At 41.5% G+C, this 26,716-nt stretch overlaps 1 protein-coding gene across 6 annotated transcripts; it reads left to right on the top strand.

The window, feature by feature from the left end:
* The first annotated feature begins 893 nt into the window (after window positions 1-893).
* On the top strand, window positions 894-25,867 carry NCOA4 (nuclear receptor coactivator 4). Of its 6 annotated transcripts, none has more exons than XM_058697024.1 (10): window positions 894-1,025; window positions 16,290-16,444; window positions 17,698-17,838; window positions 18,013-18,101; window positions 18,570-18,678; window positions 20,485-20,577; window positions 21,098-21,244; window positions 22,335-23,327; window positions 23,785-23,925; window positions 24,293-25,867. In XM_058697024.1, the coding sequence occupies exons 2-10, from the start codon at window positions 16,304-16,306 to the stop codon at window positions 24,296-24,298; spliced, it is 1,860 nt and encodes a 619-aa protein (XP_058553007.1). In that variant the 5' UTR covers window positions 894-1,025; window positions 16,290-16,303; the 3' UTR covers window positions 24,299-25,867. The 6 variants fall into 6 exon arrangements, with proteins under 6 accessions (XP_058553007.1, XP_058553005.1, XP_058553004.1 ...); XM_058697022.1 differs by lacking the exon at window positions 894-1,025 and adding an exon at window positions 9,275-9,393; XM_058697021.1 differs by lacking the exon at window positions 894-1,025 and adding an exon at window positions 9,479-9,500.
* Window positions 25,868-26,716: the final 849 nt, after the last annotated feature.

The raw sequence follows: 26,716 nt of genomic DNA, 5'->3' as shown, positions 1-26,716 counted from the left end.
CTGCATCTGAACCCACATTTCCCATTGCTTTCTGCTTAGATTGCCTTGCCCCTTGTCACTCTTGGGTGGGACCTACTTTGATGGTCCTTCACCTTGCTGGCAAACATGGGGAGCAGAGAGCTAAGTATTGGGGGCCTCTGTCAAAACCGACCACAGAAAGATTCCTGTATTTATATCTGGTCACAAACTAACAAAAAAGCTCTAATGTGGGTAATGCCACACTGGGCAAATTTTGAGAAGTGGTACAGGGTCATGGGGTGTGCAGAGTAGTGTGATATGGTGCAAAGAAACATACACTTTGGACTCAGATGATACGGTTTGAAATCTGACTCTGACATTTATTTATTTACTAAAATTAAAAAAGTGAAGCAAAATATACAGAACATAGAAGTTACCATTTTATCCATTTTTAAGTTTACTGTCGAGTGGAATTACATACACATTGTTGTGCAGCCATCGCTAGCATTCATTCTCCAGAACTTTCCATCACCCCAAACTGAAAGTCTGCACTCATTAAACAATAAGTCCTCTCCCCCAGCCTGTGGCAACCACCATTTCGTTTTCTGTCTCTGTAAGTTGACTGTTCAACGTATCTTATGTTGGGTGGAATCATACAAGATTTGTCCTTTTGTGTTTTGATTTATTTTTGCATCTGTTTATTAAAACTAAAATCTATCTATGAGGACATTTGATACGAGACATTAACTTAGGATCATCCTTGGCACAGAGTTTGCCCTCAACACGTTTGCTTCACTTAACCTGACTTACTCAGGAACGGTGAAAGGACGCGGACCTCCAGCGCCGGGGGCGAGTGTGCGCCTGCGCTCTGTGCTCTCTAGAGGGCGGACAAGGGCTTTGGGCTGACCCGAGGAGAGATCTCGCGAGACTGTCAGACGTGTGGCGTGAGGCGTGGGAGGAAGGTTGTGCTCTCGCGAGAACTCTTCCTTTCGGCCCTTTACTTGTTCGGGCCGGTCTCTCTCCGAGGAAGCATCCACTCCGGTCGCCGGGCGCTGCGCTTGGAGCTGGTAAGAACCACAGTGGCCCTTCGGGCCGGCGCGACTCCTCCAGCCCTCACACCGCGGGCTGTTCCAGGGCGCCATGACCGCTTGCCCACCGGGCCTGGGCCTGCCTTTCCCGGCCAGCGTTTCCCTCGACCCGTCCTGTCCGGGGGTCACCTTTTCTTGACTGTCGGCCGGCCGGAGGCTGCGCTCTCCCCGGGCCTCAACACTCTGCCCGGGGGCCACCACCTTCTTTCTGCCCGCCTTCTCTTGGCCCCGGGAGTGACAGCTGCAAGGTTTTGCTTGCTCTCGCCAGGGTCTCATGGGGGCAGAGAGACTCCCGTTTCTCCAGAATGGGCCCGGAGGCATATCCATTCCTACACTGCTGGGTGGAAACGCGAGGAAGGTCATGTTTTTTTCAGCCCTCTGAGTGCCAGCACATCTCATGTAATACTCACAGCCCGAGAGGCAGCCTGATCCTCTCCTTTTTACAGATGAGAAGAGCAAGTTTTGCTCATTCCTTGATTCATTCCACCAGCAATCATTTATTCATTGCCTAGGTGTTCAGGGGGTTAAGGCTATAGCAATGAAAACAAAGGGGCACAGCGTTTATTTTCGTGAAACTAAATTCCTGTGGCGGGGCAACAATGATATAAAACAGCGTTTCGTGCCATGTGATACAACCAGGGATAATGCGATCAAGAATGACAGCAGTCAGAGCGCTAGAGCTGTCAGGTCACAAAAGCAGAGCTTTTTTCACAGTAGCATTTTTCGGTATTTTCTAATCAGGGTAAGGTTCACCGTAGCGTAACTGTCTTTGGACAGATTTAGCTTTCCACCACCTATCTGGTAATTTGGAAATGTGGTTGTAAGGTCTCTTGAATAACTTCCTGGGGTGAGGGTGAGACGGGTGATCATAGTTGGCTCATTTCTGCACTGGGGTCCTAGCATGCCATTTCTGAACTTTAAAGACTGTCAGACTCTTTGAGGAAGACTTACCAGATGGTACAGTGGAAGTGGGAGGTGGTGCGTGTATCTTGTGGCTTAGGGAAGTTAACTTGGTTTGCTCTTAGGGATGTTTGCTAGCTTGTCCAGTTGTTAAGATAAATAAATGAGATAATATATGTAAGGTCTAGCCCCGTAATATCCCTCACATTTTATTTCTCCTTTCCCCCTTTTTATGAGACTTTTGTCTTTGAGTCCCTAGGGAAAATCATAGGGGTCTAAAGTTTTACGGTATTTTGCGTTTTTAATGTTTGTTTACTTTTGAGAGACAGAGCGTGAGTGGGGGAGGGGCAGAGAGAGAGGGGGACACAGAATGCGAAGCAGGCTCCAGGCTCTGAGCTGTCAGCACAGAACCAACCCCATGTGGGGCACCAACCCACAAACCATGAGATCATGACCTGAGCCCAAGTCGGAGGCTTAACCGCCTGAGCCATCAGAGCAGCCCTATGGTATTTTGTGTTTAAAAGATTTTTAATGTTTATTTTCGAGAGACAGAGACGTGGCACGAGTGGGAGAGGGGCAGAGAGAGAGAGGGAGACACAGAATCTGAAGAAGGTTCCAGACTCTGAGCTGTCAGCACAGAGCCCAACCCAGGGCCGGAACCCCTGAGCCATGAGATCATGACCTGAACCTAAGTCCAACGCTCAGCCGACTGAGCCACCCAGGCGCTCCTGGTATCTTGTGTTTAAATAAACCTCTGTTATTACATTATCACGGTTGGTCAAACAGGTATTTCAAAAGTGGAAAAGCATGGTGAGCTATGTAAGGGAAGGAAAATGTGATTCTCCGGGGGTGGGGGTGGGGGGTGGGGGGGCGGAGCGATCTTATTTTAGAATTAGGTAGGACTTCCCACTCCACCCCATTTTATTAAATGGCTTAGTTGTACTAGAATCTCAGGAACTTGTGTAGGGGCTTCAGAAAACCGTGCAGGATATTCTGACACATCCCTACCCCCATTCAAAAGCCTCTTGGCTAATGTTTTATAATAATTCCCCTCCTAGAGTAAGGGAAGCGTTACCATACTGGAGAACATTCAGAGCCAGTCATTGCCGCTGCTGATGGATTTTTAACTCTGTCTCTTATTTCAAATAATTAGTATTTTCTGCTGAGTTTTTTGGTGACTCAGTGGCACAGTTCTCCTCTAGATAGCAAGTTCACCGTTGTGGCTTCAGGGACTATCATAAGTATAGTCAGCTTAAGCACACAGTAAATATTTGTTGAATGAATACATAAAATCTCAATGCCTAAATGACCCCTTTAACATACATTGTGTGGCTAAGGAGTTATGACTCAGACCTGGGATTAAAGATTAAATCTTGGTTCCTCCACTTGGAAGCTTGTGATTGTAGGTAATATATTTAACTCCCTCAATCCTTACTTTCTTTTTTTTTGTTTTTTAAGCCTTAGGTTCTTTATTTTTAAAATTGCAATAATATGTACCTTAAATATTTGTGAGGACTAAATGAGATAATGTGTAAAAGAAAGCCTTGGCACAAAGATATATTAAATGTTTACTGAATTTATTCAACGAATATTTATTGAACACCTACTGTATAATGGTGGACAAAAAGACAAAGTTTCTTCCTGTGTGGAACTTACCTTTCAGTGTGTTTTCTGAAGTGGGGTCAGAAAATAAATGGTTTCTTCATGTCAGATTGTGGTAAGTATTATGGAGAAAAAGAAAATATATTAAGTGTGACTGTGGAAGGAAGATTTAGTCTGTATAGGATAGTGAGCAATGGCCTCACTGGGAAGACAGCCTAAGGAAGTGATCAGATCCCCTAAGGAAGTGAAAGAGTGGACATGAGGCTCTCTGGAAGAAAGTGCAAGGGCCCGGAGGTGGAAGCATCCTTGGTATGCTGGGGGAGCAGCAAGGAAGCAATGGTGGCTGGACTGAGCCAGCAAAGAGAAGAGTAGGTGGGGGTGGGGGTGGGGTGGGCAGCAGTCATGAGGTTTCTGCAGGAATACTGGAGAGAGATGATGGTGACTTATTGAATATACGAGCTACATAATAAAATGTCTTCTTTATTATCATACCCCATTCTCTGACCAAGAGTGATAAAAGTAGCTGCAGATATCCCTTGATTTTTTAAAGCATGTGTTATACCACTTTGCTTTTACAAAAGACCTGCACTCGTTATCTTTTTTTTGCTAACCAAAGAAATCCAAAGAGGAGTTTTGCTTTTACAAAAAACAGTGAAAAGGGAATATAGCGTTCAGCATTTATTTTGCAGTGAGCCGATGTAGAGGCGGCGTGCCTCCCCAGCAGCTAGAGTGGTGCCACCAAGCTCCTTCCCTGGGAACTACACTCAGCATCTCAGCAGCAAGCCACCACAGCTTTGAACTGTGTCTGTGAGCATTAGTGCTTTGTGTCAATTTATTTTGTGCATCCATTAGAAAGATAAGTTGTAAGGCATCAGAAAATCCTCAGAGAGGTTATTTTTGGGGCCTGGAAATGCTCAAAAATTTTTCCATATTAATTAATGGTAATTGCTTCTTTACGCCATTTCAACTTACGAAAGGTTGCACAGAATGCCCTGCTTTTGGATAATGGGGGAAACTTTAATGCCTATATAGCTCTTACTATGTGTTAGGCATTATTCTAAGTGCTTTACATATATCAATCTTTGGGGGATTACGAGTACACTTATCTTGATGAGCACTGAGTTAATATATGAAATTGTTAAATCACTTTATTGTACACTGGGAACTAATACAACTATATGTTAACTACACTGGAATTTAAAAAATAAATTAAAATATATTAATCTTTGAGTTATTTGAAAGAAGTATACTGAGCCTCAGAGAATTAAGACTTGTCACTATGCATGATGAGCACAATAGAATGTGTTCCTGGTTCAGACTGTACTTTCTGAGGCATTGCTGAAATTAGTGGAATCATTGTCTCTGTTTATATACCAGTTAGGTTGCAAGTCTAAAGTGACCATAAGGCACGAACCAGTGTGTATGTATTGGCTTAAGCACAGTTTTCAGGAAGGCATTATAGATGTCCATGACATTTTTGTTACTCTTCTTGCTACTTTTTAGTTTTCATAAAGCTTTTGTCCACATTTTCATTTAGGCTTTGTTTCAGTTATGAGTATGTCTGAATACTTTGTTTCAACATAGAGCACAGAAACAATGCCAGTGGCCTAGGCTGATCTGGGGGCCAAGTTGAGCACTTTTACTCTACTGCGTCCCTTTAAATAGTGTTTCTGTGCTTATCAGTTAAAGGCGCTGCCATATAGTCCTTCTCAGCTTGTCTTTGCTTGTTAAATTATAACATTCAGTCATAACATCCCATCTAGCCTACAGTACCTCGGAGTCTGACATGGTATTTATTCTCTTTGAATTCAGTAGATTCACTGGCAAGTGAATAAAATTGTTATTTTGAGAGCACTCTTTTTTCTTCTGATATGAATGATTCATTCTAATTCTCTTAGCCATTCTTATCCCAAGCCATCATCCCTGATTTTGCCTGACTTGATTATTCAGTGGAATCAAGATATTCTTCTCTGGGGGTAGAAGTATGTTTGGGGGCACTTTTGAGGCTTCCAGTCCTCTTATCCAGCATTACTTAGAGTCCTCTACAAATGTGATAATTTGGTTCATTGAAGGAGTGAATAGCTGACAAAATAGTTTAAAAGGTTTTTGATTGTCAGTAAGGTCATAGAAAAGTTGTCTTTTTTTAAAAAAAAAATTTAAATGTTTATTTTTGAGAGAGAGACACACACACACAGAGTGTGAGAGGGAGAGGGTCAGAGAGAGGGGGAGACACAGAATCGGAAGCAGGCTCCAGGCTCCAGGCTCCGAGCTGTCAGCACAGAGCCTGATGCGGGGGCTCGAACTCACGAACGGCGAGATCAGACCTGAGCTGAAGTCGGACGCTTAACCAACTGAGCCACCCGGGCACCCCAAGAAGTTAAGTCTTTTAATACTTGGACAATTACTGATTTCATAAGAACATAACCTTAGGTATATTTTGAATTTGACTTTGGCATTATTGCTAGTCCCACAAGCTTTAGGGAAGGGAAAATATTATATCACATGTTCACTTCTGTGGGAAAAACCACAAGATACTTATCATAAAATCGGGGATAAAATGGTATTACTGCGATAGTGGATAAGTAACATGTTTTCGTATCCTTGACTGTATTATGGCCAGAAGGTTCAAGTTGAAAATAGGGCAGGGCCTCAGTTCTGAAAGCCTACCAAACTTCTGTGGTGTCAGCTAGAATTTCTGTGGTACTGCAAAATCTTGAGGGGAAAAAAAATATCCAGAGTTGGCTGTAAATATAGTTAATATTTCCCCTTTAACTTACAGATTTGCTGATGTTTGTGGATCTGTGTAGCTGAGCTTTGATAGATCTGGTGTCAGGAAAGATACTTTTTCTCTGTGTATATCCTGGGATCATGGTTTCGGTAGCAATACCCTTGCCAGTTTTGTCTTGTTTGAAAGAAAACTAAAATTAAGCCTTCTGCTAGAAACATTTCCACCTCTGAAAAACCTTTCTCAATTAATGCAGGCCTTAGTGTCACATCAAGGTGATTATCTGTGTTTAAAGAAGAACTATACTGTACTTATTATATAAGTCTGAACTTGAACATTTGTTTATCACTCATTCATCCATCCACTTATCAAACATATATTAAGCCTCTGTTGACTTTAGGGTCACAGTACTGTGCAACTCCAGGAACACCATTCTCTTTAAGTCAATTCAGTAGAGCGTGTAGAGTGGAAGGGGGTTAATGCCAAGACACCCTTACCGGGCTTATCTGTTAAGCATTAGAGTGAACAAAGCCAAGTAAGATATGATACCTTCTCTTGGGAATCTTCAAGCTAAGGAGGCAGGCATGTAATGTGTAATAATGTGGCATGTTACAGGTGTCATACTGGAAACCTGTTGAGAATGTAGTGAATCCAGAGGAGGCAGCAGCTAACCCTGTTGGCTAAAACTATTGAGGACAGGGGTGCTTGGTCAGGAGAGGCTTCACAGTAGTGGCGACTTGGGCATGGTTAGAAAGTGGACAGGTGGGGAGAAGGGAACTGGTATTGCTGGCAGAGAGAGTTGGGAGAGCCAAGCTGGACAAGGTGAACCAGCCTGGACTTTTCATGGAACAGCTGTGTAACAGATCACGGTGTGGGGGTTCCTTTGGGGAAACAGCAGGAGAGCCATGTTGGAACAAGAAAATAGAGAACTTTATTGCCTTTATACAAAATTCGGACTGTATCTTGTAGGTAAGTGGGGAGTCATTGGAAAGTTATAGTTTATGTTCTCTTTAGATGAGATGATCTACTGGGAGTGGATGGTTCACTTGTTCTGAGATAGCAAGCATAGAAATCTTGAAGCAGAAGAGAGTAAAATACCCTTTAGAACGTAAACATTGTATAAAGATGCAAGGGCAAATAATGAAGCTTAAGGGAGTAAAGAGGAGCCTGCAAAGTGGTTTGAATGCAGAATTCTTCTAGATTTTTATGATTTTTTTCCTCCCCAGTCTTCTTATGTTTATGTAATACTTAATAAATCACATCATTGTAGTAAAGTTGTCATAAGCTGATAAAACACTGACTTTTAGTAACTGTAACTTGGGAATTCAAATGAGGGAGAGCTGGAGCATTTAGGGTGTAGAGGCGTTGGTCAGGATCTTTTAGAGTGAGTGTAGGGCTTATCAGTTATGTAGGTGATGGTCAACATAGTTTCTATTGTATTTACATTGTGAGTATTTTATAGGGACACCTAAAAGATAAAAAGTTTTGACGTCAGTTCTGTTTTGATAGGCTGAGAATTCCTCCTTTCTAACCATTTGACTTAAAGTACAAAGGGTCATGGGGTGTCTGGGTAGCTCAGTCTGTTAATCATCTGACTCTTGATTTTGGCTCAGGTCATGGTGTCATGGTTCATGGCATTGAGGCCCCGTGTCAGGCTCTGCGCTGACAGCGTGTGGGTCCTGCTTGGGATCCTCTCTTTCCCTCTCTCCCTCCCCATCCCTGCCCAAAATAAATAATAATGAATAAAAAAAAACTTTAAGAAATTGTTTTCTCATTATTTTTGGTAATGTCTCAAATTTGATCCCAGAAACTTTGTGCATGATAGATAAAACAGGCACCTCCACAAACTCTGTTCATCTGAAACCTGAGGGATGCGTAATTGAAGGTGATGACCTTTTGTGTTTGCTTTTTGTCATGTGGTTTTTCTTTACTTTTATTATTTACAAAAATCATTTCATATACATAGACAAGAGCAAGTATTTTGCATTAATATAATTGATTGGAAGGGAATGACTGTGCTGTCTAGATTTTGTCTTCTGGCCTGATTGGATATGCAGACTGTAAGGATTGTTTTTGGGGAAAAAGGCACCAGACTAGAAGTACCATTAGCATGATAATCATACAGGAATACTGTGTCAGGTAGCGTCCTAAACATTTTCCATGTATCAATTCATGTAATTCTCATTGAGTTGGGTCCATTATTATGTCCCCATTTTACAGACCAGGAAACTGAGGCACAGATTGGTTAAGTGACTTGCCTGTAGTCACACAGCACCTAAGTGGGAAGCAAAGTTTTGTACTCAAATGGTCTAGCTCCAGAGTCCATTCTCTTTTGTATTACTGCCTCTCTAGGTAGGGCTCTCATTTTAACTTTCGTATTCTCAGCACCTAGAATAGTGCTTGGCATCTGGTAGGTGCTCTAAGCAAGCTTTTTCTGAATGAAGAGCATTCATGACTTTTAACAGCGGCACTGGACTGTGTGTGGCTTGTGTGCGAGCATGTGATTGTTGTGAGAGACAGACACTAGGGTACAGGTAGAGGTGTGTCACAGATATGAGGGGATGTCTGAGAGGGCCTGGAACAAAAGACGAGGGCCGAACCCCAGCTGGGCTGACAGGGGTGATCCCTGGAAGCGTAAGCTACTGGGAAGGGACATTCCAAGAATAACTCCGTAAGCCTTCTGACTGACCCACGTTTGTTATTTCTCTGTAACGATTAGCAGCAAAACCCTTAAGTCCTCAAAGTCTCGACGATTTGGGGCACAGAGCGAGGTGGACACAGGCTAAGAGTTGGAGCAGCAGGGCGGAGGGGACACTGGAGAGGAGCTCCCTGGTGTCTGTGGGCCCCTGGCTTCCGGAAGCGGCGGGGAGGGGGTGGAGCTTTGCGAGAGGCTGCGGGGGGCCTCCGGCTGGAGGGGCAGGATGGGGGCGTCCAAGCGGGCGTGTCCTCCAGGCCCGCCCCTGGCGCCGACGTGCGCGTTCCCGGCCGCTGTGGGCTGCTGCCACTAGCGGGCGGGGCGGGGCGGGGCCCGTGGCCGCGGGGACCTTCGGCCCTTGAGTCCAGGATAAAGGGGCCTCCGGCTCACCAGGCAGGTGGCGCGGCGGAGACTGGGCCTGCGGGGTACGTCGGGCAGCCCAGGGCCGCAGCGGGAGCGCTCTGAGTCGACTCGGCGCGCTGGGCAGAGGAAGGGTCTCTGTGGCCCTGGCTGCGCGCATGCGTGCTGAGAGGTGACCCTGCGGGCTGCGGCTCATACCGGCTACAGTGCTCTTAGAAAGTGTGGGGGAACCTGGAAAGTTGCATGAGTCATTGTTGCTTTTGAACTAGAAAAGTCTTGGCTTTAGGTGGGGAATTTTGTGGTCAGTTTTCAGTTACTGCTTCGGAAATTTGATGTGCTGGGGTTGACTGTAATTCCGTGTATGAAGGTAGACAGATCCTAGGGCAGTAAGCTCTGAAGTTGTAATCTTAAAATATGCTATGGAGATTTCATTGTTATCTTATTTTGTGTAAGTCTCTTCAGGCATTAACCTTATTTGCCAGGTATAAAAAAATTACGGAGAATCAGATCCTGAATTTCAAAAATACTTTCTTGATAAAGAATTAAAAGTGGGCTGGGGCTAGGGTAAGATATATAGCCTTTGAGGTAATGAATTGTGAAGTAAAAAACCTTTAAATTTTTTTTTAACAAGAAGAAAGAACATGTGAAGAAATGTCTCAAGGTGAAATGGAATGTGGACTATTATTTCATAATTTTTTTTTCCTGAAAATTTGTACCAACCGTCTATTATATATTGTCTCACCAAAGATAACTAAATTGTCAGTATTTCAAATTTAGTAGTCAATAAAACATAGATGTATGCTATGGATTGGTTTTTAGTGTGTGGGTTTCTAGCAATGATTTGGATGCCAGGAAAATAACTAAAAAGTGGAGAGGAGGTTAGGTGGGAAGGGTGACAAACACTGAGAACTGGAAGGTGCAGTTAGAGATGACCTGGTTTAAGCCTTTGTTCAGACAGACGGATGGAACTCTGAGTGATTGTGATACAGATGTGGGATCAGATCCAGGGCTGCTGCTCCTGTCCTCCTTGCTTGGGACTGGTACTTGGCAGTGTTTTGATTATTCTGAACCTGTCATGATGTGCACGAGCATTATTTATTTTGTTAGCATTATTTAAGGAAAAAAGTTCTGAAAAACTGTCTTAATTTATTGAGGACTATGAAAATGGACAGAATCTTAATGTAAGTTATTTCAGTAGTACAATAGTATTCTATTGGAATGTTAATTTCTTTTTGTTGTTTTTGGAATGTTAATTTCAGACTCTAGAATTGGTAAATAAAAATAATTTGTGAGTGATAATACACTAAAAGAAGAACAAGTTGGTCACAGAGCATCCCGGACTAGACCTTAGGAACCTCAGTTCTAAACCCAAACCTGTTATGGCTGTGGTCCTTTAGATGGATCATTTAAACTGTCTGGGCTTTTGTGGTTTCATCTGTACAATGAGAATAGTCTACCAAAGAGATGGCAAAGAGTTTTTCAACTTAAAAATTTTTTTTTAATGTTTATTTATTTTTGAGACAGAGAGACAGAGCATGAATGGGGGAGGGTCAGAGAGAGAGGGAGACAGAATTCAAAGCAGGCTCCGGGCTCTGAGCTGTCAGCACAGAGCCCGACACGGGGCTCGAACCCATGGACCGCAAGATCATGACCTGAGCCGAAGTTGGACACCCAACCAACTGAGCCACCCAGGTGCCCCCGGGTTTTTCAACTTTAAATTGTGGTTTGTGTTGGTCACAAGAGGGCTATTGCTTTTTGGAAATTTTATGGTTAAATCATATGATAATGACTTAGTTTCATTTGTGGTTAGTTGCTCAATTCTGGTTTCAAGGTCTTTGGGTTTTATAATTAGATTTGTGCCAACCACTGTGCAAAGATGGCATATATAGTTTGTAGAATTCTTGTTTTGGGAGAGTTCTGGGTTCTCTGGGAGCTTTATTTTAGGGGTATGTGTGTCTCTCCCTCCTACTTCCCCCTACCCTCAAACCTAGGACAGGAATCCTAGAGGCGGGGAAGTTTTAGAAGCACTTAAATTTTAGATTTTGTCTCAAAAAATATACATTTAAGGCAGTCTTCTTTTGAAGGTGGTAGGGCAGTATTTTGGATTATAAAGATGAATAAAAAAGGATTTTTTTCAAAAAATTCTTATTTATTTTTGAGAGAGAGAGAGAGAGACAAGAGCACGAGCAGGGGAGGGGCAGAGAGAGAGGGAGACACAGAATCTGAAGTAGGTTCCAGGCTCTGAGCTGTCAGCACAGAGCCTGACGTGGGGCTTGAACTCACAAACTGTCAGATCATGACCTGAGCCGAAGTCAGACGCCTAACTGAGCCACCCAGGTGCCCCAAAAAAGAACATTTTTAATAGTCTTTAATTGATTGGAATTTTAGATTGAGAGCTGATTTGGTCCAGTCTTTTTACAGGTAAGAAAATAGGCAAAATAGGCTCTCAAACCTGAAACAAATGGTGGATTGTTGAAAATGACCATATGCACTAGTTACTTCATACATGTCTCTTTGGATGTGACATTTCATAAAGCTTTCATTAAGCTAGGTCAGTCTTCCCCTCATTGTGATTTGAGTTCACCTGTGTAGTAGTGTTCTTGATTTCCATTCTGAGGGCTTCCTCCTCACTGTGGTACAAAAAGGGAAGCCTTTGCATAACTACTTTCTTGGGATCTAGGCTATAGAAGCTGACTGTCCCCTCCACTGCTGCACAGGGAGGTGGGGGAGACCGCCAAAGGCAGCAGAGAGACAAGCATTCTGGGACTGATCATAAGGAAATGAAACAGGTTTTCTTAGCGACTGACAAATGGGCTCTAAAGATCCTTATTCTTTTTAAAAAAAAAATTTTTTTTAATGTTTTTTTAATTTATTTTTGAGACAGAGACACAGCATGAACGGGGGAGGGGCAGAGAGAGAGGGAGACACAGAATTGGAAGCAGGCTTCAGGCTCTGAGCCATCAGCCCAGAGCCCGACGCGGGGCTCGAACTCATGGACCGTGAGATCGTGACCTGAGCCGAAGTCGGACGCCCAACCGACTGAGCCACCCAGGCGCCCCTAAAGATCCTTATTCTTAACAAGATGACTGTTTTGAAGGATAACACTCATTTTAATTTGAAAACATGTGATAAATATGTGGGAAAAATCAGTTTTGTAACTTAAATCTCATCCTGCCTTCTGTCCATAGCTGATAAGGAGAAAAACCAATTTGCCATGTTTTGTTCTCATTAGACAGTTGTATGGTACTTGTGATTGAATTGAAAACATCTATAGGGATCTAGTAATAACAGTCAGCACTTAAATGCATTTGAATGTGCCACCCATATGATGTAGAGCTCGGGTTTTGACATTGTGAAGTGCATTCTAGTTTAATTTTATTGATTAAATTTTATACTGTGCCAGGCATTGTGGCATTCCACACAAATGGTGAGGACCTAAGAATGGGAAATTTGGCACAGGTGAAATTTGGTTAATAATTGGAAAGACAACTAAACATGCCTTGCATAGAACTCTTAAGTGCAAAGTGTAGCAACTTGTGGTAATGAGGTGACTCCAGCTCTCCAAGTATGAGCCAGCGTTTCACTTGTGTTGCACTTGTGTTGTGTTCACTTGTATTTTTCAGAGTCCCTACAGTGTGCACCAAGTGTACACTAATTCCTATGCGTAACACATGGCAGCTTCCAGTGTGAAAAAGAAGTTAGAAAAGTAGTGGGGCGCCTGGGTGGTCCAGTCGGTTAAGTGTCTGACTTTGGCTCAGGTTATGATCTCAGTGGTCTGAGTTCCAGCCCCGAATCAGGCTCTATGCTGAGAGCTCGGAGACTGGAGCCCGCTTTGGATTCTGTGTCTGCCTCTCCCCAGCTCACCTTCTGTCTCTCTCTCTCTCTCTCAAAAATAAGTAAACATTAAATTAAAAAAAAAGTTAGCAAAGTATTTACAGCTGGTGTTGGTGTTTTGAGGGTTGGAAAAATTTTCCACAGCGATTCCTCTCAAATTTAGTTAAGGAAGCCCTTGCTTTTTAGAAGTCATTATGGGGAGGGGCGCCTGGGTGGCTCAGTCAGTTGAGCATCTGATTCTTGATTTCTTCAGCTCAGGTCATGATCCCAGGGTCATGGGATTGAGCTCCGTGCTGAGTGTGGAGCCTGCTTAGGTCTCTCTCTCTCTGTCTCTCTGTCTCTGTCTCTCTCTCACAAACCCCGTATCGGGTGAGCCCCACTTCTCTATCTCCCCCTCTCTCTGCCCCTCACTCACTTGTGCCCCCTCTCTCTCAAAATAAAAAAAGATTCTCTTCCTCTGCCCTTCTCTCCCTGCCCCCCACCCCCACGCACTCTCTCTCTCAAAAATTAAAAAAAAAAAAGTCATTATGGGGAAACAGACTAAGGTAACAAAACAATTGGAAATTTCCTGAATTGCCTTCAGTTTCTTATAGGATCTCTAGTTCCTCACTTGGATCTTTTCCTGAGATGGTAAAAAGAAAGCCTGTTAGGCTTCTTCCTCCCATCATTTTATTTTATTTATTATTATTATTTTTTTTTTTAAAATTTTTTTTTTTCAACGTTTTTTTACTTATTTTTGGGACAGAGAGAGACAGAGCATGAACGGGGGAGGGGCAGAGAGAGAGGGAGACACAGAATCGGAAACAGGCTCCAGGCTCCGAGCCATCAGCCCAGAGCCTGACGCGGGGCTCGAACTCACGGACCGCGAGATCGTGACCTGGCTGAAGTCGGACGCTTAACCGACTGAGCCACCCAGGCGCCCCTATTATTATTTTTTTTAATGTTTATTTTATTTTTGAGACAGAGCATGAATGGGGGAGGGGCAGAGAGAGAGACACAGAATCCGAAGCAGGCTCCAGGCTGTGAGCTGTCAGCACACAGCCCAACGCAGGGCTCCCAACTTGTCAACCGTGAGATCATGACCTGAGTCAAAGTCAGACGCTCAACTGACTGAGCCATTCAGGTGCCCCCCCCATCATTTTATTTCTGAGGGTGGGGATCACACTGCTTTTGTCCCTTTCTAGTTTCTAGCTAGCTATCTGGTCCTAAACCTAGGCATGGAGATGCAGTCTAGGCCAAAGTTCGCTTTGTCTCAGATGAGGTGTCAGTCATCTGGAGGACTCTGCACTGGGTAGACTGCTGTTGAGCCAAGAGCAGCCATCTCTCAGAAGGTCCTTGCCTTCAGAACCGATAGTTCTTTTATATATGGTCTCAGATGTCTCATGTTAATCCTCCTCTACTCCCTGTAGGTGATTCTGAACAAATCTAAGTCTTTTTTGACAGGTCGCCAAGTATTTGAGTGTAGTAATCATGTCCTCCCAGAAACTTATCTAGGGTGAACAGCTTCCCTTCCTAGAGAAATTTTTCATATTTTTAGAGTCCCTTTCCCTTTTTTAAATGCGTTTTCTAAAGTGTGTTATTCAGAAAAAAAAATTTCAAATTTAATGTAATAAATATGGAACAGATTAGTCCTGTGACAAATGCTATACTGTTGGTAAATGCAAATAGTTTGTTATTTTTCTTAGACCCTGCACAGTGCTAACTCATGTAGAGCTATACTTTCAATTACAAATCTCCATCCTTTTAAAAACATTTTATTCTCTTTTACTTTATCTTCCCCCATTCAAGTTTTAAAAATTTACATTCTGTTTTATAAGATTTAACAGCTATGTCGAGATTGTTTTGGAATCTGTTTTTGTCAAAGTCCTGTGTTAACCCCAACTTTAATGTCTGTCTTCTGTTTTTATCCAGGTACTTAAGGAAAACAGTTGAGTAATAGGGGAAAACATACCTCTAAAAACTTCACACACTGGCTTCAGTCTGTTATCCTTTGAGTTGTTTGTAAAAAATAATCCAGTTAGTTGTAGTTCTGTTTAGCTCATATTCACTTTGTCCTCGAAGACCGTATGTAACCTTGTCACAGGCCGCACTGTCGAGCATCCAGATAGATTGTGGCTGCAGGATTACGTTGAGTGGCCAGTTTAGTAAAACTATTCAAGAAGGAAGAAACTTTGGTATCACAGGGCTTAGTGACTTAGTGAACACATGCTGGGCTACACTGATTACTGCTTTTTTCTAAGTGTTTACAAATGATCTCTGATTCTAGATCTTTCCAGGATAGACACAAACTTCTTCCAGCGGTTTTTGTTAAGCTTTTCCTTCATTGTTTTCCAATGCTTCTGTCTCAGTCTCATATTATGTCATTGGTTATGTGCTGTTCTTTCCACTTCTGTTTCTTATCTCTTGTAAACCTAGGATTGTAGAAAATTCCTGTAGCAGCCCACACCAATGCCTGTAAGCATTTCCCTTATCAGAATCCTGTGAAAGTATTTTGTTAGATTTACATTCTTGAAAACTTCTTAGCTATGAAACCATCCCTAAGTTAGTTCTTCCTAAATTTAAAAAAAAGTCCCATCTAAAAGAGAAAAGAGGAAATACATTAAAATTTCCTCTTTCTCAATAAATATAGGCAAATGCCAGATCTAAACTATGTTCTAAATTCTGTTTACCAATTACTGGTTTGTCGCTACTTTTCAAAATAATTATGGATCTTTCTAGACCTTTTAGTCTTCACCTCTAAATCTGTAAAATAAGAACACATGCCTCCTATGATTTTATATGTGTTATAAATAGAAATTTACATTCCAGTGTTCTTTTAACTTTTTGGAGGCTATATAATTGCCCTATCAGTTCAGGAAAATTGGTGTTTTTTAGGAACAGTTTGTTCACATTCAAAGTGTCACTAACCTAGATGCCTAGAATTATATGTCAGGAATGCAGTAGTGTTGAGCAGGAAGGAAGAAGCAGTATTTTTTGAGTATACTGTGTGCTGGGTCATGTGTTGGAAGTAATCTAATTATGCTAGTTATTGGGAACTGGTTGGAATGATCAGTTGGGGGATGATTGAAAGGTGGTTTTTGGTTGCAATTACAGTGCAATTTAGATTTTTTCTTTCTTTCTTTCAAAGGAACAGTGAGCAGAATGAGTACCTCACAGGACCAGAGTGGCTGCTCCAGTAATAGAGAACCCCTTTTGAGGTGTTGTGATGCACGGAGGGACTTGGAGCTTGCTATTGGTGGAGTTCTCCGGGCTGAACAGCAAATTAAAGATAACTTGCGAGAGGTGTGATGTGCGCTTTTTTCTTCCCTTGTCTGGGCTCTTAGCACAGGGCTGGTTAGAGCATGGCCAAGGGCTTGACTTCTCAGTGCCATCCAGAAAGTTTCACCCCATGCCTTGCACGGTATGCCTGAAATGTTAATGCTTTTGATCCCCAAGGGAAATTAAACAGATGGTAGAAGAGTCTGGAAAACCTTGTACCACCGTAAAGAGTTCTGCATGCATTGTGTGTGGTCCCTGTGCCAAGCACTGCCATCAATAAAACATAACAAAATGAATGAGCACTACTGCTCAGCTGTGTCCTTGTTGCATAAAGGGTGGCACTTCATCATGTCCCCTACCATCCTTTAACTTGGTGGTGGCATGGTTTTGTTGGTGGCATGGTTCTGTAAATAACTTTATCTGTTAGAGCAAGCCAGAATGAAATCTTTTTGTTCCATTAGCCTACTACCGTGTTGGTGAAGACCAATACTTGGAATACTTCCAATACTTGGAAGACCAAGTATTACATGACTTTGAAATAAAACTTTATTATATAGAAAAACTTATTTAAAAATCGTTTCTTATGTGAATTCTCAGATTTTATGGCTGTTTTGATTTCTTTCCTTAGGATTTTTACATTTGTCCTTTTCTGAATCGCCGTTTATGCTTCCAGAAACATTTAGTTTATAGTTTTACTTAAACTGTCTGCCCTAATGGTCTTGTAGCTACTGACATGTAGTGGCACATCTCTTTACTGAATTGGCTTACTGTAAATGGATTGCTCATTTGTAGAGTGAGAAAACAGATAAGGGCTAGCTATTAAGTTAATACTCCTATCTTACTCCACTGATGAATTTGTCAGACTATAGGTTTTCAAATTATATGGAAAACTGAGGGGGATCAGTGTTACATGGCATATCATTTATTTTCTCTTGATTACTTTAGGCCACCCAAATAAGCCGGTTCCTCTTCAGAGGGAGGGTGTATTGAATGAGGATTTTTGAGCCTGTGAATGTCTTTATGTCTGGAATTCTTAAACTGGGTCCATGGGGCTTTGGTGGTTTCATGGGTGGACTTCGGGACCCTAAACCCTGAAATTAGAGGCAAAATTTTGAGTATATAGTATGTGTTTTTCTGGGGAGATGCTCCATAGATGTCATTGGATAACCAAAAGGATGTGTGACCCCCCCCAAAGTTTAAGTACCTCACCATTCTGTGGGTAACACCATTCTTTGGGCTTATAACAGGAGTGAAGCTAACAGGTATGCATTTCCTAGGTCAAAGCCCAGATTCACAGCTGCATAAGCCGTCACCTGGAATGCCTTCGAAGCCGTGAGGTGTGGCTGTATGAACAGGTGGATCTCATCTATCAGCTTAAAGAAGAGACACTTCAGCAGCAGGCCCAACAGCTCTACTGGGTAAGGTGGTTGGTTGCAAGGCTGTAATTGGTTTTGACTGTGGCTTTTGGTTTCCAGAGAATGCCTTTCCTATAATGTAGCATTAATATAGATCAGGTAAAAGTTTAATCTCAAGTGCTGTTTGTTAACTTGGATATACTCAGTGTGGCTAGACGGTTTCAATTTTTCTTACAGTTACTGGGCCAGTTCAATTGTCTTATTCATCAACTGGAGTGCACCCAAAACAAAGATCTAGCCAATCAAGTCTCTGTGTGCCTAGAGAGGTAAAGATGTTTTTTGCTTGTTTTGACTTTTGGCTCTTTGACTTTGATACATTTTTTAAAAAGTCAAAATTGATTGAGAGCAGGGGAGGGGCAGAGAGAGAGGGACACAGAGCATCCTAAAGCAGGCTCTGCGCTGTCAGTGCAAAGCCCAATGTGGAACTAGAACCTGCGGACTGTTAGATCATGACCTGAGAGATGAAGTTGGACACTCAACTGACAGAGCCACCCAGGCGCCGCTAAAAAAGTCAATTTTGTAACTCATTGTATGTCTTGGATTTAACTTCTTTTTTTCTGTGATAAGGTCATCCTACTTTATATATTTAATGTTATACTGGGTGGTGCGTAGTTAAGTCATCTACCTGTGATGAATTTCTTAGAAAAGTAGTCATTTCAGATTACTCACAGTTTGGCTTTGTTTTGGATTAAATAGTTACTTCTTAAAAAAGCCAGGTTTTATTTTTTCTCCAGACTGGGCAATCTGACCCTCAAACCTGAAGATTCGACTGTCCTACTTTTTGAAGCGGACACAACTGCTCTGCGCCAGGCCATCACCACATTTGGATCCCTCAAGACCATTGTGAGTGTTGTTGATCTCAGATAATTCATAGTGCACTTCTCAGATCTGTGGACTCACAGATGGTCTTAAAAACATCACATTTTTCCTATGAATAGTGGCTTTCTTGAGAATTTGATAAAACTTCAGAAGTTTCATGTTCTGAATAAGTTGATGTGAGCATTAGGCTGTGGTAGTTCTTGGAATGTGGTATTGATTCATGGATAATCGCCAGAATTCATCTTGTATTTCTTTATTTTTTTATTAAAATTTTAAAAAATATTTTAATGTTCACTTATTTTTGAGAGAGAAAGAGAGAGACAGTGCGAACAAGGAAGGGGAAGAGAGAGAGGGAGACAGAATCTGAAGCAGGCTCCAGACTCTGGGCTGTCAGCACAGAGCCTGATGCAGGGCTCGAAATCACAAACCATGAGATAATGCCCTGAGCTAAAGTTGGATGCCCAACCGACTGAGCCACCCAGGTGCTGCTTTTTATTTTATTTTTGAGAGATAGAGAGAGAGGGAGCGTGAGCGAGCACAAGCAGGGGAGGGGGAGAGAGAGAGGGAGACACAGAATCCGAAGCAGGCTCCAGGCTCCAGGCTCCGAGCTGTCAGCATAGAGCCTGATGCAGGGCTCGAACTCACTGACCATGAGATCATGACCTGAGCCAAGGTCGGACGCTTAACTAACTGAGCTACCCAGGTGCCCCCCTCTTTATTTATTTTTTAAGTTTATTTATCTTAGAGAGTTGAGTGAGCGGGGAAGGGGCAGAGACAGAGGGAGAGAGAGAATCCCAAGCAGGTTCTGTACTGTCAACGCAGAGCCTGACATGGGGATTGATGTCCTGAACCAAGAGATCATGACCTGAGCCGAAACCAAGAGTTGGATGCTTAACTGACTGAGCCACCCAGGCGCCCCAGTCTTGTATGTCCTTGAGTAACTTGGAGATATATATATATATATATATATATATATATATATTTTTTTTTTTTTTTTTTTTTTTTTTTTTTAAGTAATCTACACCCAGCGTGGGGCTTGAACTCACAACTCTGAGGTCAGGAGTTGCATGCTTTACCAACTGAGCCAGCCAGCCACCCCTTTTTTAAATACTTTGACATATTTCTTACAGAATATTTCTTGGTCTTTTTTAAGTTTAGTTTTATTTATTTATTTATTTTTTAATGTTTATTCATTTTTGAGAGACAGAGACAGAGTATGAGCGGGAAGGGGCAGAGAGAGAGGGAGAGACAGAATCTGAAGCAGGCTCCAGGCTCTGAGCTGTCAGCACAGTGCCCGATGTAGAGCTCGAACTCGCGAACTGTGAGATCACGACCTGAGCTGAAGTCGGACGCTCAACCGACTGAGCCACCCAGGTGCCCCAGTTAAGTTTAGTTTTTTATTTTGAGAGAGCAGGTGAGGGGCAGAGAGAGGGAGAAACAGAATCCCGAGCTGTCTCTGTGCTGTCAGTGAGGAGCCCTACGCCGGACTTGAACTCACAAGTCGGATACTTAACCGACTGAGCCACCCAGGTGCACCTTGAATGGTCTTTAGTCTGAGGAACCAAACATGTTCTCACTTGGTTGGGTTTTATTAAAAGCAGTAATACTACCAATTCTGGTGAATTCTCTTGTATGATGATAGTTATGTGATAGAGAATTCTCAGATTTCATAACTATTTGTAGGTCATCAAGTTTAGTATAAAGAATATTTATTTTAGTGAAATGGTAATGCTTGGCTTCCTGTGTTTGACATTTAGGAATTACAGTTTGACTTTTTTGGGATGAAAGCATAATTTGCATTTCAAAGATTAATTTGCTTTTATTTTATAGCAAATTCCTGAGCACCTGATGGCTCATGCTAGTTCATCATCAAATATTGGGTCCTTCCTGGAGAAAAGAGGCTATATCCCATTGCCAGAACAGGTAAAATGTCATTTTTTTTTTCTGGTAACGAAGTTATTACTTGGCTTATATTTCTTTTGGGTTTTGATTAAATCACTTTCTTTTTTTTTGCTATCATTTATTTGTAAAAAGGCATAAGTGGTATTGAGTTAGTTTATGCAATTAAATGCTCCTTTTGAGACTGAATGAGAGATAGAAATTTAGAGGTTTTATAGATGTTAAGAGAGAAAGTCATTGTTAGCAACCCATAAGAAATTATCATTAGCTGTCTGGGGTGGTTCTCTCTTGGGGAACTTTCTCTTCATAATTGATAGAGATGATTTACTTCTTAAGGCGGTGTGAATATAGGCTGCTAGATGTTTTGAGTGGAGAAGAACCCTGGAGATGAGATATACTTCTTGTAAGATGGAGCCTTAGGGAAGTCGTGTCACTTGTGCCGTCAGTTGGAAGCCAAAATTAGAAAGATTGGGTCTCCTTTCCTGGTGAACTTTTGACGGCATTTGGCATGGCCTTGTTAAGCAGTGAAGTATCATGTGATTAGCAGAAGTCAGCATCCAGCACCATGGCTGTCCCTCTCAGCGAATGGCTCCTTGGAAACAAACCCGCCACTGGTCGGCAGGCTCCTTACATACCCAGCACCAACCTCCAGGAGTGGCTTACCCAGAAGCAGACCTTGGAGAATAGTCAGGTGTGTTGCTGCTTTTATTGTTTCTGAGTAGATGCAGTAGTAGATGGGTTTAGTTTTTAACTCTTAGTGTACATCTTTTAGTTTTTAGTCTTGAAATACTTTTATGACTTTATAGTACAACAGTGATACCTCTTCACTATGGATAGAAAGGTTAGGAAACAGAACTGTAAAGAAATACAAACCCATAACCCCCACATGCAGAGATAACTGTTTTAACATTTTTATTTGTATACTTCCATTTTTTTTTTTTTTATGCGTACATATACTTAAATCTGTAAATCCTGTTTTGGCTAGCAGATTTTTTATTTTTTCACTAGTAGAGCATGAATATATTTCTCTTTCATTTAATTTCTTCCATAAAATCCTTAATAGTATATCTTATTGATTGGCTGTAACTTAAACTCCCAATTTTTCTGGGTATAAAGTTCCTCTGAACAGCCAGGAGTTAATTTATGCTCATTCTTGATTAATTCCTTAGGAGTAAAATCCTAGAAATTTAGAAATTGCATTTCTAGATTATAATTCTGCATACCCTTCAAGACTTTTGATAAGTATTGCCAGTTTGGCTTTCCAGGAAGTTGATAAGCAATTTATATTCAGAAGAATATTTGGAATATATTGAGGGTGCTCCCTTCCCTAAAACTTCTCTAATAGTGGTAATCATTTATAAGCTTCTTTGTTTTCTTTGAATTTGATACAAAGTAACATTTTACTTTTGTTTTGAAGTTTCTTTGATTATGGAGGTTATTCACGTTTCTCGGCCTTTGATGACCTGCCTAATCATCGTTTGTTCATTTTTGTCTTCTTTATTCATAAAAGCATATTATGTAGAACTGCTAGCCTCTCTTCTATCAAATATGCTGTAGATGCTTTCTCATAGTTGGTATTTAGTATTTTTCAGTTTTTTAAAAGCTATAGAAAATAAATTTATGTTCTTCAATATTTCAGTATCCCAACAGAGAAATCCTTTGTGTCTTGACCTTACATACTTAAATTTGTAAACACTGGGCAGTGCAATAAATTTGCGTATAGAACTCTTATATGCAGTCATAATGTACTGGTGAACTAATACTGTGTACTTTTTATGTAGACTTCTGCCAGAGCCTGCAATTTCTTCAGTAATGTCTGGGGCAACCTGAAGGGCTTAGAAAACTGGCTCCACAAGAGTCAGCAACAAGAGGTCCCTGAAAAACCAACTTACCAAAAGTGTAATAGCCGTTCTACTACCAGTTCTTACTCCACTGAAATTGAAAAGGTTGGAGATCTGGAGCTTGATCAAGATGAGATGGATCTTTCTGACTGGCTGGTGACTCCTCAGGAATCCCAGAAGCTGGAGAAGCCCGGCAAAGGCAGCTGTGAAGCCAGTGAGAAGTTTAAGCTCCTGTTTCAGGTGTTCCAGGAGCCCTATAGTGTGAGTGATTGGCTTCTCAAACCCGATTCCTGCACCAATTGTCGGGGCAACCAGCCCAAAGGTGTGGAGATTGAAAACCTGGGCAATCTGAAGTGCCTGAATGACCACTTAGAGGCTAAGAAACCCTTGTCCACTCCCAGTGTGATTACTGAGGATTGGCTTGTCCAGAACCATCAGGAGCCATATAAAGTAGAGGAGGTGTGCAGAGCCAATGAGCCCTGTACGAGCTTTGCGGAGTGTGTGTGTGATGAAAACTGTGAGAAGGAAGCTCTGTGTAAGTGGCTTCTGAAGAAAGAAGGGAAAGATAAAAATGGTGTGCCTGTGGAACCAAATCCTGAGCCTGACAAGTGTATAGATTCCCTGAGTGTGTGGCTCTGTCCTTCCAGAAAAGAGGCAACAGAACAAGCTAAGACATCAAAGGCAGTGGCTCCTTCTAGTATTGCTAATTCCTTCCAAGTCATAAGGAGCAGTCCCCTGTCAGAGTGGCTCATCACACCCTCCTGCAAAGAAGGATGTCCCAAGGAAGTGCCTATTACTGAGGACAGAGCTGGCAAACAAAAGCTTGTGAACCCCGTGGCCACAGCTGACTGGGTTTTGCCAGGAAACAAGATGGGAAACCTCAGCCAGTTATCCTCAGGGGAAGACAAGTGGCTACTTCGAAAGAAGGCCAAGGTGAGCACAGGCATCAGAATAACACCATTTTAAATGTATTTAATAGATTTATACTTTCTTAATTAATCCCAAACCTTGCAAACGGGCCAGATCCTTAAATATGGTAGTATTATTTGGCCTCAGTATTAACTTTGATGCCATGTTAGAACAGAATGGAAGATTTGTGATAATTATTCAGACAGATTTTTACATATTTTCCAGGTCCCCAGTCCCCATCCTGCAGGAAAGAAAAAAAAAAACAAAAAAACAACCCACCAGCCTTTTTATTGGCTGTCTATGGAAGAGATTAAACATTTGTACCTTTGCTTTTGCTTATTAGAGAGAATGGCCAACATTTATGTTATTACAAAATGGCCAACATTATTCCTTATAGATGCTAGTCTTTGGAAAATGAGTTAAGTTGGTCTCTTGCCTCCCAATTGTCATGTAACAACGTGCCCTTTTTGTCTTCTTGCAGGAAGTATTACTTAATTCACCCCTGCAGGAGGAACATAACTTTCCCCAAGACCGTTATGGCCTCCCAGCAGTTTGTGATCTCTTTGCCTGTATGCAGCTTAAAGTTGACAAAGAAAAGTGGTTGTATCGAACTCCTCTACAGGTGGGTGTACATGTCCCTGGTGTAAAAAAAAAAAAAAAAAATTACAGATTTTAGCTGCTTGTAAATGTTTTGTCTTCTGTATGAATTCATACTTTGCCCACTGAACCCCTTTCCTATGAATGGTATGTGTATTAGGCAGATGAGGGTCAGGGGGTGGATCATAGCGGTTTCATGTATTTCACTTGAACTTGCTTTACGAAGTAACTAGGACACACTTGAAAGTGACCTTTCAGGAGGATACAGCTGTCGGGAATTTTCAGAGCCTGTGTGGATTCTAATAGCTTATTGAGAAATTAGCGCTTTAAGGTGGGAAGAGATTTGCTTTTATCCTATAGTTGATTTTTTAATCTGTGGGCCTTCTTTACAGATGTGAAAGGATGGAACACTGGAGTCACTTCTGCAGATTATCACACCTCCATGAGCCGAGTGACTGTGCGGCTTGCCAAATCCTTGTGTTTCTGGGTCTGTCCAGTCAGCTTCATTCCTTTCCTGCCTAACTTTGAACTAGTGAAGAGAAATAAGTCATCAAATTATGAGTTACTGTGTAAAAGAAAAAGGCTGTTTGTTGATGCTGAGGTGATTCAGTTCCTTCTTACAGAAGTATTAACTTAAATTCACCCCTCCACTAGAAACACAGCATCTTGGTGGATAGGTCTTTTTCATAAGCCTCTACAGCTCCTTAGATTGGGTTGTTACTAGAAGTACATTAAAACACTGTAGTTTTAAAAATGAAATAGTTCTATAATCAAGGTGTGTCGATGTATTCAAAAGCTACTAGTAAACTTCCCTAACCTTTTGATTGCCCTCCTTTAGATGCTTCCCTTGCTGTGGGTTTTCTTCCGTTGGTGGTGGAAGTAATGATTTTTCTGTTTAATTAATATAGTATATTTCACACAAATAGTTAACTTTGCCAATATAATGATTGTTTTCTTACCAAAATGTGTATTAACAATCTGGGCGTTTTTTGACATTATAAAACTAGCCTACATGTCAGATTCTACATTATTTTTCTCCTTTTGAGAGACTCAGCTACTGCAAATTTTTTTTCCCTTTTCTAAGTTACTGACTTATCTCCCGAGCTTTTAGAAGAGCTCCACATTGCTTCAAGACTGTATTCAGGGTAGTCCTAGCCACTTTCAAAATACTCTTAACTCCAGGCAAAAGAACCCTAGTGTTGACTAGTCAAAAGAGCAAAAGGCAAGACCTGTTAGAAATGCAGTATTTGAGCTATTTGCTATCCTAAGGGTTATTGGTGCGTCCTGTGTAAATGGAAGCTGAGCTTGACACCTGGTGCTTTTAACTAGGGATAGATTAAGTGTCCTCTCACTGCAAGCATAGCATCTCTATACCTCCAAGAGTAGAATGCAGTGCCCTTTTAGTGAACAGGCTGTTTTGAACACTTGTGCCTTGGGGTGTTTATGAAGCTTTATGAAAACTTAATGTTTTCTCGGTATCCTTAAAAGTCACATATATGCTTTATGAAGTTTCTCTGTAGGAAGTGGGATTTATAATGTTTTTAAATTCTTTAAAGTGAGTTAACTTAGCTGCTTTCCAGGCTTTTAAACTGTTAGGCCACTCAGCTTGCCTGTGTTATCGTTAACTTTTAAAGTTTGTGATGTGGTCATCTAGAAAGTCCTTTTAGGGAAACTTCACAGTCCCATAGTCCTTGCCATACAGCTTTGTTAGGCTTGAACCACAGCTGAAAAGAACCTATTTTTTGGTCCCCCCCCCCCCCCCCCATACCACTTAGAACTTTAATAAAAGTGGCAGGTAAAAACTTAAGGAGCCTTTTCCATTATCTTAGGTTGCAGGAAACTTTGTAGTTTTTGAGGTTTAACAATGTATTCCTGATTTTACATTCATCACTATGTTAATAAGTATGTAAAACATTCTTTTGCATTGATGCATTTTGTACCTCCCTCCATTAAAAGCATAACAGCCAGAGGTGTTGTGTGTATTTGTAAAAACTACCGTGTCACAAAATATTCTACCACATTAAGCTTTGGTTAGGAGTATAGCTAAAAAATTTGAACATAAATTGGTTTTTGTATTCACTTAAATATTAGTGTATTTTTATGAAACAAAATTAGCAAAAGATAGGTATATTACTAACTTCATTTTTAGGCTTTTCCTGAAGACTTCAGATCTACTCTTTTTTATTTTTAACCTGTTCTGTATGAAATATATTAAACTCACTTTTCTTAAAAACCAGAGGCCTTCAGCCAAGGTTCAGTGCTTTCCTGTCAAATTCCTTACTAGGTGCATGCCAAAGGCCCCACCTTTACTCTTTTCTTTCCCATCATAATAACCACTAGTTGCTCTGTATTTATTGTGTATATGTGTAACATGCAGTACAGTTTATTTAAGTTCATTTCATAGACGACAAAACTCAGAAAATTAAGTGACTTGCCCTTACCTCCTTTAGCTTTCCCAAGGTTTCCTTAAACCCTTGTAGCTCTTGTCTATTTCCTCTAATTATCTGTTTCTAATTACCTAAGGAGAGGAGTTAATGAGTAAAGAATTAAGCATGAATGTTGGACAGACTATTCTACTCATTAGATCTCAAGTATCTTGAGGTTGAGTGTCAGTTGTATGGCAGAATAATTGTAACCTAGCTGTTAATGGTGCCAAGTATCCCTTCATTTCAACACAACCATGAAAATTTGTTGGGCCTAGTGGGGGCAGACAGAAATGCTTTTAAGAGTCACTTTTCGCTTTATGCCCAGAAAAATGTTTTTATTTTTTAAAAATGTTTATTTCCAGAGAGAAAGGGAGAGAATCCCAAGCAGGC

Source organism: Neofelis nebulosa, chromosome 13, assembly GCF_028018385.1.
Source record: "Neofelis nebulosa isolate mNeoNeb1 chromosome 13, mNeoNeb1.pri, whole genome shotgun sequence".
In the NCBI taxonomy this organism is placed as follows: Eukaryota; Metazoa; Chordata; class Mammalia; order Carnivora; family Felidae; genus Neofelis; species Neofelis nebulosa.
The sequence above is the reverse complement of the archived record's forward strand: the minus strand, read 5'-3'. Positions and strand labels throughout refer to the sequence as shown.

Excerpts from the sequence above, each read along its gene's own strand:
- NCOA4 (XM_058697019.1), top strand. Across the intron at positions 17,839-18,012 it reads AGGCCCAACAGCTCTACTGG|TTACTGGGCCAGTTCAATTG; the intron begins GTAAGGTGGTTG and ends TTTTTCTTACAG. Across the intron at positions 20,578-21,097 it reads ATATCCCATTGCCAGAACAG|CAGAAGTCAGCATCCAGCAC; the intron begins GTAAAATGTCAT and ends TCATGTGATTAG.